General features: G+C 40.9%; 1 protein-coding gene across 1 annotated transcript in view; it reads left to right on the forward strand.

The window, feature by feature from the left end:
- Positions 1-17,841, forward strand: part of slc9a7 (solute carrier family 9 member 7) — a 35,765-nt gene that overhangs the window by 6,947 nt on the left and 10,977 nt on the right. Inside the window, exons 4-12 of the mRNA XM_033621051.2 lie at positions 1,723-1,799; positions 3,704-3,816; positions 3,926-4,031; positions 4,385-4,526; positions 4,685-4,790; positions 6,796-6,884; positions 7,568-7,681; positions 7,974-8,085; positions 8,189-8,342. Of these exons, the coding sequence (XP_033476942.2) occupies positions 1,723-1,799; positions 3,704-3,816; positions 3,926-4,031; positions 4,385-4,526; positions 4,685-4,790; positions 6,796-6,884; positions 7,568-7,681; positions 7,974-8,085; positions 8,189-8,342 (1,013 nt within the window). The remainder of the gene's footprint in view (positions 1-1,722; positions 1,800-3,703; positions 3,817-3,925; positions 4,032-4,384; positions 4,527-4,684; positions 4,791-6,795; positions 6,885-7,567; positions 7,682-7,973; positions 8,086-8,188; positions 8,343-17,841) is intronic.

The following is a 17,841-nucleotide window of genomic DNA, read 5'->3' on the forward strand; positions in this document are numbered from 1 at the left end:
GACCCAGGGTATGATGGGAGACGCCTGGCTTTGACAGCAAACACCACATTTTGCACCACGTTTTGCTTTTTTGCAATGAAAATTTAACTTTTAACAAACACATCTGGAGTGGTTGATAATAATAGCCTAGTAATAAAGGTTTTAACTACAGAAGTATTAAACAGGCTGCTGGAAACTGTGCGACTTGACTGCAGTTTTTTGTCATCGCCACCTGCTGCTGCCACCTGAGCTTGTCCACTTTATCGCCGAGGTGCAGTTCATCTCGCATGAGCCTATTCTCTGTCTTTATGTTTAATACTTTCTGTTTTCCAAGCTCTTTCCAGCTGGTTCATCACGACCCACTTTTTCCCAGCTTTGAGCAGCTCCTCCATTTTCTGTGTGCATTTCATTCTGGGTTAATTGTGTCCACCACCAGCACACCCAAAAATGGAGCTTAATTAGTCTGCATACTGAGTGGTTGGATTATGCTTGTAGTTTCGTCGCTTTTCCAGTGTGATTATGGATTTTTGACAAGCTTTAGTCCTGTCAATATGTATGTAGCTGACTGTAGGGCTGCAGCTAATTATTAGTGTCATTATAGATTAATCAATTAGTCGATAAATTAAAAAAAAAGCCCATCACAAATTCTCAGTGCCCAAGGTGACGTCACATTGCTTGTTTTGACCACCAAGACTCCCAAACCCAAAGATTTTCAATCACATTTTTGCTTGATATACGATTAATCAATCACGAAAATTGTAGGTTAAAATTAAAATACTCAACCTCTCCATGTATTGTTTCAGCATAAATAAACTGCATGTCGTTGTTAAATCTGTGCCAGCTGTTAGATCTCAATTTCTTAGAGCACAAGCCTCAAGCTGGTTGTTAAAAATGTATCTCAGTTTATAGCTCCTACACAAGTCTGTATTGAACGTCTTGTTTTTGTTTTCCTAGTCAAATTGTAATTTGAGATGGAATTTGCTGAGTCAAACAACCGTCCCTCAGGAAACAGGAAGGAGCAGGTCGTAAAAGGCTGTTTTCTTAAATCATCTGCTGCAGTGGGAGTTCATTTTAAACACAATGTTAACAGCTTTCACCTCAACGAGACAGACAGAGGCTCTAATGTTTGTGTGCCTCTTTGGTCGTTAACTTGTCACCTCAGTTAATCGTCTGCTTTAGATCACTGCCGCCAAACTGTATTGTAACTGATGTGCAAATTTTGGCATAATTATCTGTGTGCCGTCCGACTGTGCTGCCACAGAGGAGCTGTCATGTACGTCCTGAACATAATCTGCACAGTATTCTTTCGTCCTTTCTGTTTGATTCTTTTGTGTTTTATTTTACATAAATCATTCCTGACAGTCGCTGAGAAAAAAAGGCACATTTCCTTGAGAATTCTGGACCAGCATTTTTGTTTCTTAGATACTTCTACTCGGCTATGGAAGTGATCTGGAGATGTGTTTATGTTGCGCTGCTTGTTTGTTTTATAACCAGTCAAACAGCTGAATTTGTGTTTGTGTTTCTAGTCTTGTTTGACAGGGAGTCACTCGCCCACCCATAGCCGTTACTGACCCGGAGCCTTTGTTGATTTTTTTGTGTTAAAAGGCATTTGTTTAGTGAAAGCAAAGTTAAATAAGTTAAGTGTTTAACACTTGTGCAATGCTAATTTTTTTAAAAACGTGAACATAAAATGTCCTTTTCCTCTTTAACCTCCTCATCTGTTTCTCCTTTTTCCTTTTCCAGAGACACTTCTTCAGGAATCTGGGCTCCATTATAACCTACGCATTTCTTGGCACTGCCATCTCATGTTTTGTCATTGGGTCAGTGTCCAACTTCTGTTTATAAGATGTCAGTTTAGAATCAGGAACTCAAAGGGACAGTTCACCCCCAAATGAAAAATACATAATTTCCCTCTCACCTGTAGAGCTATATGTCAGTATAACTTGTTTTGGTGTGAGTTGCTGAGTGTTGGAGATATCGGCTTTAGAGATGTCTGCCTTCTCTCCAATATAATGGAGCCAGATGGCACTTGGCTTGTGGTGCTCAAAGCAAAAAAAGAATTTGAAAAACTCGACAGCAGTCTCTTTCCAGAAGTCATGATTCAGTTACTCAAGATAATCCACAGACCTTGTTGTGAGCAGTTTCATATAGGAAGTATTAAACTACGCCAGCCAACCGTATCACCGCACAGAAGGAAGCGTGCATCAACTCATGGACAAGAGGCTCATGCTCGTGACAGCGCGAGATGTAAACATAAATGGCGTCCTCCTTGGCTGAGCTGTCACATCTCACTGCATAACCACCAAACACTTTTGGTATAGCACCCTTAGAACTGGTACATAACCTGTACGGATATGTACCTAAACCCTTGATCTGTTTAATGTTTCCACCACAGACTGTAGTCTTAAATGCAGGCAGAGTTGTTACCAGATTCATCCAGCTCTGGCTGTATGTCCTCTTTACAGGGAGACGTTGGAACGTCCGCGCCTTGCTGATCGTCAGTACTACGGGGTAGCGCACTGAAATAATTAGAGAAGAGAATTACAGTCTCTGTTGCAGTCGATAGGATATTTAAAAATAGTGGGTTTGTACAAGAGCGGCAATTTTCTCTAGACCAATCAAAGGACTGCAGTGTTTCCAGCTCCACCTTTTTGTATCAGCTCAGGTGTGCCAAGTACCTCAATCAAGGGATGACGAAAAAACAGAACGGGTCAGTTCTAACGGTACCATCCACCACTTTTCAAAGATTATTTTTTCAGGCCGTTTTTAATTGACAGGAGAGAGTGAAATGGGGCAGTGAGAGAGAGTGGGGGGATGACATGCAGCAAATGGTTGTGAGCTGGAGGCATCACCTCTGCATATGGGGTGCCGGCACTATCCACTACGCTACTGACGCCCCTATCCACCACTTTTAACAATGGAAACGCTAAAATAACTTATGTGAGACAAACTGAACTGAACTGAACTGGACTGCTTGGTGGAAACGAGGCTTTAGCTAGCTCAGCAGTGCTAGGTGAGCTAGCAGTAGATGTACGCCTCCTTCCTTCCTTTTGGCATCATACAGGGTACAACTCTAGTAAAATATGATCCCATCAGCTCCTTTAACATGTACATGTGTCATTTAGTCCTTTTTGCATCTTACATTATTGGCTGCTGCTTTATAACTGTCCGTGTTTCGGGATGGTCCTGGTAATCTATGGTCTCTGGTTGTGGAATGATTTAACTGTCCACACATCTTAACATATGGGCGCTACTCCTCAACACAGGCAACTCCACTTTGCACCGTTTATAGCAGTGATCCAGCAAGACCGGGTTTTCTAACCGGGTTTTCTTTCATCTTCTCCATCTTTTCCTCAATGTTTACTGATGTTCACATTTGAAAACCTCAACCTGGCTCGCTAGCAGAAGGAGCAGGAGGAGAGTTTATAGACTGACGAGTTAATTTCCTCATCCCGATCGTGACTCAAAGCCAACCAGAAGAAGCACCGCAAACAAGAGCATAAATTTAGCAGAGTTGACAGAGAGATGGAAGCGTCAGTGCCTACATCATCTCCAGCCTATATCTCCAACACTCAGCAAGTCACACCAAAACAGTCTAGACTGATTAATAGCACTGCAGGTTAGAGGAAAAATAGGTATTTTTTGACTTTGGGGTGAACTGTCCCTTTAATGATCAGACATAATGTACCTTTTTGTTTCCTCTCTCCTGGACATCCGTCCTCAGGAATCTAATGTACGGTGTGGTCAAACTGATGCAAGTGGTTGGACAGCTGACTGACAAGTTCTACTATACCGACTGCCTTTTTTTTGGTGCAATAATCTCTGCCACAGACCCAGGTACGACACATGCTGAGAGTCAGCCAGCGTTATGTGTTGCAGTTTATGGCTGTATGTGTAAAAGTAGATGATGTCTGAATGCTTTTCTGTCTTTCATCTCTGTGTGTAGTGACAGTGTTGGCCATCTTTAATGAGCTCCATGCCGATGGGGATCTGTACGCTCTGCTGTTTGGGGAAAGCGTAATGAATGACGCAGTGGCCATTGTGCTCTCCTCGTAAGTTGAATTTCTGCCTTATCGAACCAGCGTCTGCAAAACTCGACACTTTCCTTCCTTCTCCACCAGATAAATGTTTCCCCCTGTGTGTGTGGTTTGAGCTGCTTTTCCCTCCTGATGTTGAAATTCAACACTGAAGTGTGAGACAGAGCAGAGCCGCCTTGCATCACTGCTCCTCTCCACAGACAGATGACACTATGCCTCCCTCTACTGGAGAATTATAAATCAGCTGCTGCTAGAGATTTTTTATCAGCACTTATTTTAGTCCATTTTGTAAAATGCAAATAAATAAACAAATAATAGGCAGGGTAATTATTTTCCTATTTATTTATTCATTTATTTTTGTGTTTCAGGTCTATTGTGGCTTACCAGCCCACTGGAGCAAACACACACATGTTTGACGCCTCAGCCTTTTTCAAGTCCGTGGGGGTTTTCCTGGGTATTTTCAGCGGCTCCTTTGTGATGGGTGCAGCCACAGGAGTCGTCACCGCTCTCATATCCTTCTCTGATACCTACTTTAAAGTGAACTTAGAAACAGGAACCCTAATGTCCAGATTGATTTGAGTTTTTATGAACAGTAGGAACAGTTGGTGTGTAGTTGTTGTGGTTAGTAAATATCCAAAACAGTGTTGTGTCTTTAACTCGACCCCCACGTCACCAAGTTCACTAAACTGCACTGTTTCCCGCTGCTGGAGACGGCCCTCTTCTTCCTCATGTCCTGGAGCACCTTCCTGCTGGCTGAAGCCTGCGGGTTCACAGGTGAGCTGTGTCGGGCACTGCTGCGAAGGAAGTGGTTTCAGTGTGGGAAGCAGGCACTAGACTACTGTGGTCAGGAGGCTAGAGGAAGTCTGCATGTATCAGACTTCTATCTGACGTCTATCTGACATAAATACCAGTGTGGGATTTAGAAGGATCTATTGAATGGAATGTAATATTCATAACTATGTGTCCATCAGTGTGTAGTCACTTGAAACTAAGAATTGTTTTTTCAGCAGCCTAAATTGGCCCTCCATTTCTCCACGGAGCATGACATGTTTCACAGCCATGTTTCTACAGTAGCCCAGGACAGACAAAGTAAATAGTGTCTCCAGAGAGGGCCTTTTGTATTTTGACACTGGAGTGGCAGCTTGAATTTGGTGCCACAAAACCTGAAGGCCACCTTAGGTTCTCCTACACACTAGAAAATGGAGGCTGTTCAGTTGATTGTGTCGTCCACGTCATGGTATATCCAAAAATGCTAAGTCAGAAACAACTCTACTGGCTTTAGATTCTTAATTCTACAGTTTAAAGCAAGTCTGGTTGCGTTTGACTTATGTAGCACTTCTAGATAATGATTAAAGACCTCGAAGAGGCGAACATGAAATCAGGTGTAAAAAAACCTGGGTGTTATTCTGGACAGTAATTTGACCCTGAAGCAGCAGGTGAAGAATTTAGTCCAGTCTTGTTTTTGCCAGCTGAGAAATATCTCCAAATGTAGGTCACTGCTCTTATGTCCTCCCACCTTGATTACTGTAATGCCTTGTTCCCCTGCCTGAACAATCAAGCTCTAAATTGTTCAAAATTCAGCAGCTGGACTTTTGACCAAGACAAAACAATCCTCATAGATCACACCTATTTTGGCTTCCCTCCCTTCTCTCTTTTAGAATACATTTTAAATTTCTTTTAATTACATACAAGGCTTTCAGCGATCTGGCACCGGAGTACATAACTGAGCTTCTCAGGCCGTACTGTCCAAACAGGCCCCTCAGGTCTGCTAGTCTGGGTCTTCTAACTCTTCCAGAGTACAGGTTAAATACAAAAGGTGATTGAGCCTTTTCAGTTCTTGCTCCTCGGCTTTGGAACAGCCTCCCACTGAACATCAGATCAGCTGACTCTGTTCATAGTTGACAGACTTATTGTGTGTATTGGAGTTTATGCTTACAGGTACATATGTGTTTGAGTGTATATGCTTATGTTTTATTAGTATCACTTTTGTATTTTCTTCACCTTGGAAAACACTTTGTGATAGATATTATTATATTATTATTATTAGTATTTAGATGCAAGCATCCAAAAAAGATAATTAAAAAAAACACCAAACAGCACTACTTTAATTCAGCTATTCCATCATTTTTTTCACATGTTGTCATCTTTTGGATTTGTAATTTTACTTCTCTGTGACAGAAATTTAAAGAGGTACCTCAGTGATTTAGTGTTGCCTTATGTAAAGTTGGTTGACTTAAAATAGAGTAAGGAAAGAGTGGTCCAAGTTAAAGCAGCAGAGGCCAACATATCTTCACTTTTTTTTTTATCAACTTTATGAGTTCCCCTTTACAAGAGAGCATGGTCTTTCAAAACAGTCTTTAGCCATTACATATTTTTCAACCTTTTCGAGTTCATGACGATCATTCACACGCACATTAGATCTCGACAGAGTTGTTAAATTCCACGCTGTCGATGATGCTGAATAATGTAATTATGAGCAGTTTAAACTAAGTGCTGGTAAACCATCCTCAGAGAACTCAATCTGTCTGTTATGCAAATGAAATGTGACAGGGACTTAAATACAGATTATGCAGCAGATGTGCAGCAGATGAAATTAACAGATAGTATAACGCACAGTAGCAACGCAACGAGAGGACTGAAAAAGCTAATCTCTGCGTCTGATGTCTCTTAATGGGTGCAGGGTTGATTACATATCCACATTATACAGCCCACCCTGAAAAGTGCACTCTGAGTTTGCATTAAGGCTCCTAAATGTGTGTTTGTGTCTGTTGTCCCACAGGCGTTGTGTCCGTGCTGTTCTGTGGCATCACACAGGCTCACTACACCTACAACAACCTCTCTGCGGAGTCCACAAAACGCACAAAGCAGGTAGCATCTGACCACTTCCTGCACACACAGCCCCATTTTATTTTGGACTGTTCTGAACCCCGTGACAGCACGAACAGGGTGCTGGGCCCCGGTGCCAGATGGCTCCACGATCAGCCTGCTGTGACCTTAATCGGGGTTGTCTGAGGACATCCCTCCTGACACGACTGTTTAGTTTCCCAGAGGGGGGTCAGTCTTAAGGACAGGGTGCAGATTAGCACGTAGACAACATTTTGGGATAAGTGTTCCAAGTATGCTAGCAGGTTACGCCGATTCAAAGAAAGCTACACATGCACATTACAATGGGAGGGTCAGAGTGCTTCACTTAGATAACAACAATGGTGATAGTTCCTCTTCTTGCATTTCCCTCATCCTGTGCCTCCTGCTCAGAGCAACATAAATGCAGTCAGTGCTGAAATCATGGCAGCCTGCCGCTCTGTCAGCCTGGGAGAGGAAAGAAAAACAACTCCCAAAGCTTTTCTGGATTCTGAGGGAATAGATGCAGTGCTTAGCTCAGGGAACCAGCCAGAGAAGTTTTTATAAGCACTGCAGTGCGAGAAAACTTCTGTGAAATACCCCTTACCCCCAGTTTTAAGGCTTTTTCTGTGGATATTTAGTTTTAATCTTGCAGTGTATCTACGTGTTTTGAAACTGAATTCATCATGAATATAATATTTTCCTTGCAGCTTTTTGAGGTCCTTCACTTCCTGGCTGAGAACTTCATCTTCTCCTACATGGGTTTGGCTCTGTTCACATTCCAGAATCACATTTTCAGCCCCATTTTCATCATTGGTGCTTTTGTATCCTTTTGGGGAACAACAAGCTTGTGTTTGTCTGTTTCCATTTGGGATTACCCCTCTTGTAGAATAAAAATATTTCCACACCTGCAGAATCAGGTCATAGTTGAGGATTTGGAGACTGCTGTGATGTCCCTGAAGACACACCAGAGTTTTGTGCTATTCATGGACAAAAAGATAATCAGATCATTTTTAAGAAAGATTTTCCTGCTTCACTATGAAGTTCACTTACATGTACATTCTGCTCCATGAATCTCTCCAGCATTTAACTGTTCAGTCTTAACCTGCCTGTCAGATTGCCATATTCATCGGAAGAGCTTTCAACATTTACCCGCTGTCCTTCCTTCTCAACCTCGGCAGAAGACACAAGATCAAGGGAAACTTCCAGCACATGATGATGTTTGCAGGTACGGAGATTGTCTTTCCCCTCATCGTGTCATTCCCTCAATAACTGACCAATCTTTGCAGCTCTAATGTGACTGGATGATTTTTGGGTGTGACCCGCTTCAGGTCTGCGCGGGGCGATGGCGTTCGCCTTGGCCATCCGGGACACGGCCACCTACGCCCGCCAGATGATGTTCACCACCACGCTGCTCATTGTCTTCTTCACTGTCTGGGTGTTTGGCGGTGGGACGACGCCCATGCTGTCCTGGCTACACATCAGGTAATGTAACTGTTTTGTGCCATAGAAGAAAATCTGCATCTCCTCTGCATTTGGATATACATACAAGTCCCCACTATTAAAAAAATTCCATTTATAAAAATGACCAACAAATTTTAAAAAATATACCCACTGTTTTTCCTCTTAGATGGTGACATAAATATGGTAATTGATCAAGGACTAACCTAGATATTGGAGATGTGTTTTCCTTCCAAGATAACAAAGAACACTTTTAATTTATATATTTTATATTCACATAAACTTCAATATCACCTGTCATACAAACATGCAGCCCCAAGTGCTTCACGTAGCAAAAAAAACAACTATTAAATAAATGTTGAAAGACTAAAAACTACAACAATAAAACAATCAAACAAAAAAAGGTAAAAATCACTAAATAAAAGTCAATAAAATAAAATGAATGCCAGGGATTAGAACAGACATAAAACGAATGCTGTAACCTGACTTCGAATTAAAAGTTAGTTTTTAAAAAGATTTAAAGATTTTAAGAGAGAGATTTTTAAGATTTAAAAAGATATTTAAAAAATGGCATTGCATTATCTAAAAAAAGATTAGGGCATAGTGTTTTAAAAAGTACAGACACTGACTAAAATCTAACCTTGATGGATTTACTGAAAGCATGCGTAGTTTTTCAGGAGCTGCCTTTGTCTAACTGTTCCTTCTTGGCTTTTATAAAATGGATTGTGTTAAAGCCATGCCTCCGTATTTTCCCCAAAAGTTTAACAAAGACTGAAATGAAGACTGGATAGAAAGTAGAGGGAAAAATTGGAAACAGCATACATTCAAAACAGAGCTAAAAACTGCACTTACTCTGGAGCAGTAACTAGAAGTTGCTACCCAGTGGTAGAAAGTACATTCACAAGTACAGTTGTGAGGTATTTGTAATTTACTTGAGTTACACTTCCGCTCCATTGAGTTTGCAGGCCACCCTGAAAACTGTTTTGTTACTGCTCTCTGTCTTTGTATGGCAGCTGTGTGTTTGCTCTGTGCTCGTATTATTATTTTCTCTTCATTAAATTTGATCTTGTGCTGCCTGGTGTTATCGTCCAGGAGATGGGGCCAGAGTTCTCCACTGCTGCTGACTTTTAATCTCCTATGTTCTTCCACTCAGAGCGCTTAAGTCACGGGGGCTTTTGTTGCATCTTTAAAGACATATCTGCATTTTCTACTCAAGCACGTACAATAGGATCTTCACCCTTAGATTCAACACCAACTTTGAAAATTAAGATCATTCCTGAGCAGGGCTGCCACCTGTCCTGTATAGTACGTGATTGTCGCGTTTTGAAAATAAAACGCACTGACCCTTACTAAATCAGTAAGGGACATGATTTGTTCCGTTTTTTAATGCTTAATCTCAGTTTTTCACATGCTTGGAATGTCAAAAATAAATAACCAATAACCCACATGGTGGAAATTAAACGTGCGAAGCGTAGGCTGCCCCATCCTACTTGAAAGGTGTTGGACTGAAGGTTAAAATTAGATTTATTTTACAGTGCTATTTGAGTTTATTTATCGGTTCTTGCTTCTTTTAAATATACGAAAATAGTTTAGTCTTTAATATAATTGATGCAGCTGTGCTTTAGTCTTATGGCACTTTGTTTCCCTTACATTCATGTTGAGAGCAGCAGACGACTTTGAAATTGGTGCTTAAAACAACAGAATGCAGGAAATGAATTGTCCGACACATTTAATCTCATAGGGTGAGGCCCCTGGACCCCTGCTTGATTTGTGTTCCCCAGGCACGGGGCCACTGGCAAGGTTTCCATTACTTTTCCCATTTAAGGTGGCAGCCCTGCTCCTGAGCCAGAGGTGATGCTGAATCTACAGTTGAAATAGCCGTTAATCACCAGACTGCCAACAGCACTAACTGCTTGAGATGTTATCAGCGGTAGGACTGCGTGGTTATCAGTCTGTTTTGAGCCCAGCCTCGCTTATTTTTGTCTGACCATGATGCACTGGGACTGGGAGCTTCCATTTGTCATGATAAAGCGGATTATGGGCTGGTGATGTGTGTGACAGCAGCAGAGGCGGCCTGAGTGAACAGGCTCTGTTTAATATGAGTAATGCCTCCTTGTAGCGAGCAGGAACTATTGTGTTAGGTGGAGGTTTAGAGCGCTGCCAAAATCTCCCCCATGAACTCATCTCCATGGTAACTGGGACATGTAGTGCATGGCAGGCGGATATCTTGGTATCATCCTTTGTATATGTGCAGACGTTTACACATTTTTGCTCCTTAAGGGGGACACTTTAAAGCCCCGAGGAGAAGCAGGACATCACATTACACAGGCCGTTAAAAAAAGGTTGTAGTAGTTTTCCCCCTGTATCTAACACTGAAAATTAAATATGTTAGGTGTCAGTTATTGTTTTTATGACACAATCATCTGGCTGATGAGTCAGACAGAAGCAGTCTGATGAGGTGTGAGGCTGAGGAGCAGGATGTGATGGAGGTGCAGGGATAGCAAACATCTGGTGTGAGAGAAGATGCTGCTGGTTTCTGTTATTGAGTTTTGATGGATGGTTTATGAATGGGCAGGCGTGCAGCTTATCACCGAGTCCCGGGAGTACAGCTATCAAGAGAGGAAGAGATCCCAGTGAGCTCATGCTGAGTCAGGGAAGAGCTAAGAGTAAATCTGTCAACTCTAATGCGGAAAGTTTTATGTGCATTTGTAGTATCTATAGTAATGAGTGCTGAGTTTATTTAAATTTTTTAACAGACATTTGGAGGAAAACTTGGCCTGGTTTGGTTGTGGTCGAACTTTACTGTATAAACTAGAGAAGGTCTAATTTAAATGAAGGAAATGGAAGTGTGCATGGAGCTGAAAATTATTTGAAACATTTGAAACAGCTGTGGCTCACAAAATGCAGTTGGTAAAAGAAATTAGAGTGGGAGTTAAATTGTGAGTCCTGACGTTGTTGAAATACTGAAAGAAGCTGAAGTGGCAGTCGAAAGACTGAAAGAATTTGGGATATCAGATAAAACAGAGGTGCTGAAATGCGCTAAATACTAAAATAGACTGAAGTGGCTTGAAAAAAATACATTTAGGAGTGAATGAAGTGGCAGTCAAAAGACTGAAAGATGCTGAAATGGCAGATAAGCAAAAGTGCTATAATATATCTAAAGAAAGAAGAAGTTGAAGTAGCTCATGGCAGTCAAAATGAAAATGCTAAAAGTTCAAATACTGAAAGAAACTGAAGTGGCAACTGGTGAAAAAACTGGAGTGAGAGTTAAAATGGAAGTGCTAAAAGAAGTTGATATTACTGAAAGAAGCTGAAGTGGCAGTTGAAAGACTGAAAGAAGTTGGAATGTTAGATAAAACAGAAGAACTGAATTGTGTTAACTACTGAAAGAAGTTGAAGTGGTTTACAACATACATTTAGTGAAAGAAGTCTGAGTGGAACTTTAAATGGAAGTGCTAAAAAGTTGAGATACAGAAAGGAAATGAAGTGGCGGTCAAAACACTAAAAGAAACTGAAATAACAGATAAAACGAAAGTGCTGAAATATGTTGAAAGAAGCTGAAGTGGCTCTCGGCAGTTAAAATGAAAGTGCTCAAAGAAGTTGAAACGCTTAAAGAAACTGAAGAAGCTCACAAAATACAACCAGTGAAAAACAATTGGAGTGAGAGTTAAAATGGAAGTGCTAAAAGAAGTTGAAATACTAAAAGAAGCTGAAATGGTGGTGGAGAGACTGAAAGAAGTTGGAATGTTAGATAAAACAGAAGTGCTTAATATGCTGAAAGAAGCTGAAGTGGCACATGGCAGTTAAAATATAAGTGCTCAAAGAAGCAAAAATACTAAAAGAAACTGAAGTGGCTTACAAAATATGTTTATAAGAAGAAACTGGTATGAGAATTAAAGCGGAAGTGATAAAAGAAGGTGAAAGCTTAAGTGGCAATCAAAAGACTGAAAGAAGTTGGAATATCTGATAAAACAAAAGTACTAAAACACATTTTATACTGAAAGAAGCTGAAGTGGCTCCTAAAATTCATTTAGTGAAAGATGTTGGAATGGAAGTGCTCCAAAAGTTGGAATAAGGAAAGAAAATGAAGTGGCAGTCAAAAGACTGAAAGACGTTGGAATGGCAGATAAAACAAAAGTGCTAAAATTGTTTCAATACTTACACAGGTTCAAGTGGCTCACAAAATGAAATCAGTGAAAGAAACAGGAGTGAGAGCTACAATGGAAGTATTTAAAAAAAGTTGAAATACGGAATGAAAATGAAGCGGCAGTCAAAAAACTGAAAGAAGCTGGAATGGCAGATAAAACAGAAGTGCTGAAATATGTTGAAAGAAGCTGAAGCGGCTCACAAAATACTTTCAGTGAAAAGTTGGAATGGTAGTTAAATGAAAGTGCTGTAGGAAGTTGAAGTTTTAATTTATGTGTAAGCACTGAATGAAGGTGAAGTGATTAAACATGCTGAAAGGAACTGAGTTAAAGTGTAATAAATTGAGCTGATAGTACTAAAGTGTTATCAGTGATAGCAGATGAAGTCTTATAGACAATAAGAGCTGAAAGCTTTGGATCTATTATTAACATTTAAGTGCTGAAAGCAGTTGTATCGTCATTTAAGGAGTTCTAGTTATTTCATCCAGTGTTTTTCTTTTTTTATATTTGAACATCTGCTGAGCCTCTGTGCCAAGTCCGGGGATTAGTGCACGTCCCCAGAACAGAGCATCATATTTGGCAGAGACTGTTGCCAATTACTGTTTTGAAAACACTGAGTGGTCACTGTTATCTGCTTACACTCTCATTTATGTCTGGTTCATCATTAAACTAACACTGACGGCAGCGTAGCTTTTGATCCTCCAAACAATTTGAATGAAATGCTTTTAATTAATGTGTGAAATTGTTTGAAATTTCCACGCATAAGAGGAACTTTGATTCCGAGAAATACCACATAATCCTTATCTGTATCGAATGTCAGGATCAAATGTGAGAGGACAGAGATTTGCATTGTGACTGTTCCAGTTCCTCTTATGAGTATCTAATACATTAGATGGCTATTTTTTTTACACACAGGCCAAATCCCACTAAAAAAGAATAGCTTAATATATCACATAATACTTTAAAGGGTAACTTCTGTATTTCTCCCATGGTTTTTGTGTCTGAGTGATTAATGAAGACAACCGTTTTTGAAACTGGTCCAGTATGGAGCCAGAGCCTGCAGCCACAAAACAGGCTGCAATGAAACCAATCCAGCTCCGTCAGTTTACGCCCACTAAAAGTTCTTATTTTTGCCACTGACAGGCTCGGATTGTTCAATGTTGTGTTTGACAACATTCTGGAAGGGACCCAACAGAGATAAACCTTTTTGTTGAAGAGTAAGGTCCTTTTTCGAAATTGCTATTGTTAAATTCACCAGACGCCATTGAAATAAACTGTAATTTAAGTGTGTATAGAGGCAGCATATTTTCACATCTAACTTGGTGAATTAAGGGTTTATTTCAACCAAACCAAAGTTGGTGATTATCAGAAAAGTGGAAAGACAAACCTTTTAATGGAGTGAGTTTTATGATGATAAAATTAGTGTGTATTTAAATGGAGTCTGGAGAGTTTTGCGATAGCGATTTCAGGGCTGTAATTGGTTAAACAAATATGCTTAACTTAATCTTAAACACAAAGGTCTATCTCTGTAGGGATCCTTTTGATAATGTCGTCAAACACTTAAAATAATAATCTGAGCCAGTCAGTGGCAAAAAGAAGGACTTTCAGGTGATGTAAATTGACTGCGCACATATGCTCTGAGTAGTTATATCGCAGCCTGTTTCATGGCTCCCAGCTGCAGCACTCTCACTCAAAACAGGAGCAGTTTCAAACTTGTTGTTTCCATAACTCGGAAAATAGAGTCCAAGGTTGCTTTTAAATCTAACATGCTTGATACTAAGTGTATGTGTTTATCATGTGACAGCGCTGGGAAAAGCAATGCATTGCAGGAAGAACGACGCAAGTTTGGAAAATTGGAGTACCTCAGGTGCTGTATGTGAATGTGTGCAAACTCCGGGGCGGTAACTGGTGTTGGGACATGGTGTGGTTGTTTGGGATGGGAATCTTTTTTTTTCACTGGTTACTTCTGTTTTTCTGATGAGTTGGAGGGGGTATAAAGGGACATGGGAAAAGTTGACTCTTAAAAACATGACATGTTTTCCACAGACTTGAATTGGATGGTTAGTGTCAGAATAAATAAAATAGATTGGATTCTTAAGAGGCAATATTTTAGGAAAGCAGAGGTGTTACTGCGTCACACAGCAGCCCAGCTCTGGCAGGGTGCTGCTGCTTGAGGAGTTACTGAGGCGTGATGATTATTCAGTGCTCTCTCTGGGAGATGTGAAAACCTGAGTCTGTCTCTTTGTTGCATCTGTGCATACTGTCCACCAGCTTTTTCACACAGCGGTGCAAAGAACAAATCACATGCTGCGTTCCCCTGAAGCAGCATGACAGACCTGTGTGAACTGATGTGAAAAGTGTATATGCAAAAGAGGAAGATAAGACAGAAACCGAGAGCTGTGTGGCGATGCTTCCTCCATTTTGACTGTTTATGATTGCATGTCTTCCCTAAAGGACAGAAACCCTCTAAATGAAGTTGCTTATGAGGAATATTTGATGGGTTTAAGGAGAGGAGGGAATATTTTCAGGATTAGGATTAAAGGTTAGTGGGTGAGCTGAAGTCAGTGGAACCCTCTTACGTAAGTATGCATGTGTGAAACGTATGACGGCTCTACTTGTTTCTTATCAGAGGAAACGTGTGCAAGGTCGTGCTTCTCTTTGTCGGGGCCCCCGGCAGTCGTGTCTTAATCTGAGATCCACTCCTCACACATACTTCCTGACGCAGCACCGGCAGGCTTCGCACCTCTTTGTTTTGCAGGTTCTTTGACTTCCGTGCAACTTCCACCCACGGACGATCCTCTGTGTTTGTGTGTAGTTTTGGGAGGAGAACGTCCTAAAAGGCAGTGTGATACCTGTGGCCTGCTCCTTCTCAAGCCAAAATGCTGCCCTTCGTTCCCTCTGAGGGGATATTTCCTCTGTTTGGCTGTCATGGAAAAGTCTAAAGATAACCACTGCACACGAGTTACACCTCCTACTGTACAGCGTAGTTTTAGAAATAACCATGAAAGGCTACACATCTCTGCCTTGGCCTCTGTCCACCAGGATTAGACTCAACTGCTCCACAGCTTATATGAATTAAAAGTGCCCCTTTAAAATCTGCTTGTGTTGAGTTTAATCCCTCTCTGTTGGTAAGAGACACCGGGGGGGGATTATTTCCAGCTATTAGGACTGAATATGTGTGCTGCAGTAATGTTAAAGGAACTAATGACGCTACTGTCACAAAGAATGGAAATGAAGTGAAATAGCTAGGAAGTGACTGGACCTGGCCAAGAAACAGGACGGCAAATAACTCCTATATCCTCCCGGAAGATGAAGTACATTGTTCTGTGACTCTTAGTAACAGCATATGACAAAAGATGATCCCAAAAGTATCACAAAATCAGCATTTAGGAAATCTCACTTGGCAGTAGGCGTAGTTTGCTTCCTCTCAGAAGGGTCTGGACCTTTTTACAAAGTTTGTTTATGTGTAGCTGGTAAATAATTTAGGAAAGGGCTTCACATCTTAAGAAATGAGTTCTCATCAGCCCTGAGGACAGCACTTATTCTCTCATGAGGTAAGACACTATAAATCTCCCCACCAGACCGTCACTGTGGGTGGGGTAAATCCATTTCAGCATTATCCAGCAATCTGTAATGATTATGGGAGAGTGCTACTTCTTCTTTTGAGGGCAGACCCAGTAGGAATATCCCTGGATCTTTTGTTATTGTGGTCCTAAAGATCCCACATAACTCATGAGCTATGTGACCCCAGTATCTAGCAATCAGATTGCACTCCCAAAAGTAGTGTAAAACAGCCCCCAGGTTTGTTTTACACTTACGGCAAATGGGAGAGAGAGTTCGAGATATGCTGTGGTGGGTAACAGGAGCTATGTGGAGCCTATGTAATATTTTATGTTGCATTTCCGCAAGTATGTTGCAAGTGTAGGTTGTACTAGACGTACTGCCTCCTGCCGATCCTCTTCATTGTATTGCCTCGGTCTACCTCCCTGTTTCGTGAGAATTTGGTTGTGTCACATTATAAGAGTAGTAGCTTCATATTTAGAGACATGAGAGTGGGATCCATCTTTTCATTTACCTCTCGGCAAGACACAAAATGACAAACTATTACCTTAATTAGTATAGATGTGGTACACAGTTAATATAGCACAGATGCTGTCGTATACTTAGTTGATATTACCACAGGCTGCAGAAGTGCAGAGGGACGGTAGGGGCCTGTGGCCTGGGTAACTTTTGGAGTCTGATATAATATTTTTAGGGCGTAAAAGCCTGTTTCACATCTGTGTTTTTTTTTTTTTTTCAAAAAAACTCATAAACAAGCCAAACCATATTGATCACTGTCACCCACTGACTCCCTTTATTTTACTGAGTCTCAAGTGTGTGGGTGCGTGCACGGCTCTGCACATGCCGCCTGTCTGTGTGTGTAGAAGATCTGTATCTCCTGAGCGCTGACTTGAGAAAATAATAAATATGACATTAGACTCGTGGCAGGATGTGTTTTTATTATAGACTGGATGTTTGTTGTTCGCTGTCGTTTCATCTGTATGTTTATGAGTAAATGTACTCGGCCTCATGAGTGTGAACTTTAATGTGGGATCAGAGGGGTTATGGTGAGCGTGTGTATGTCAGTATGTGTGTGTTTACCACGCATGAGGATGTGGCAGTGTGGGGTGTTTCTCAGTATTCATACATCAGTAATATATGTCTGTTTCAATGCATATGCTCCCCACACCCTCTGTGTGCCTTGAACTGATGACTCGCCCTTGCTCAGATGTGTTCGTGTTCCGTTACCAAGCAACAATCAAACCCAAGACAACAGCTTGTCAGTACAGTAATTACAAAAATAACACTGGGTTAAAACAGCCTATGTGTCAATGCTATATTGAGGCAAAAAGGGTTCATTTTGAGTTATGTTATGTAGTTTATTGGTTAAATCTGTTCTAGTTTAAGAGAGAAATATGAAAAAGCATCATGTTTTTATGTTAAGTCTCGTCACACGTAACTTTTTAAATCACATGATCGTTGTTTGAGCTCTTGCATGCTGAGATGTCTCTCTGGGTCAGAGGTGTCTTGATGGTGATTTCCCTTATCGGTGAATATCTAGCTTGTTTCTTAGGTTGTGGTTTTGTGTTTTGGATCACAAGACAAGAGTTATTATCTGTCCCACATCTCTCCCTCATCTGCCTCACACTGAATTTAACATACTGTGTAATATCTTTTTAGCTTTGCACTGTTTTTATGTGCATTCTGTAAAATGATCATTTGCAGCATTTTCCAACCACTAAAAGGTTGAACAATCAGCACTTTGATGTGTGGGCTTTCAAAGAATCGGCTGCTGACATGAATCAGAGCCACAAAAAGAACAAACAAACCTGTACTCT

This window comes from Epinephelus lanceolatus, chromosome 6 (genome assembly GCF_041903045.1).
Source record: "Epinephelus lanceolatus isolate andai-2023 chromosome 6, ASM4190304v1, whole genome shotgun sequence".
NCBI lineage: Eukaryota > Metazoa > Chordata > Actinopteri > Perciformes > Serranidae > Epinephelus > Epinephelus lanceolatus.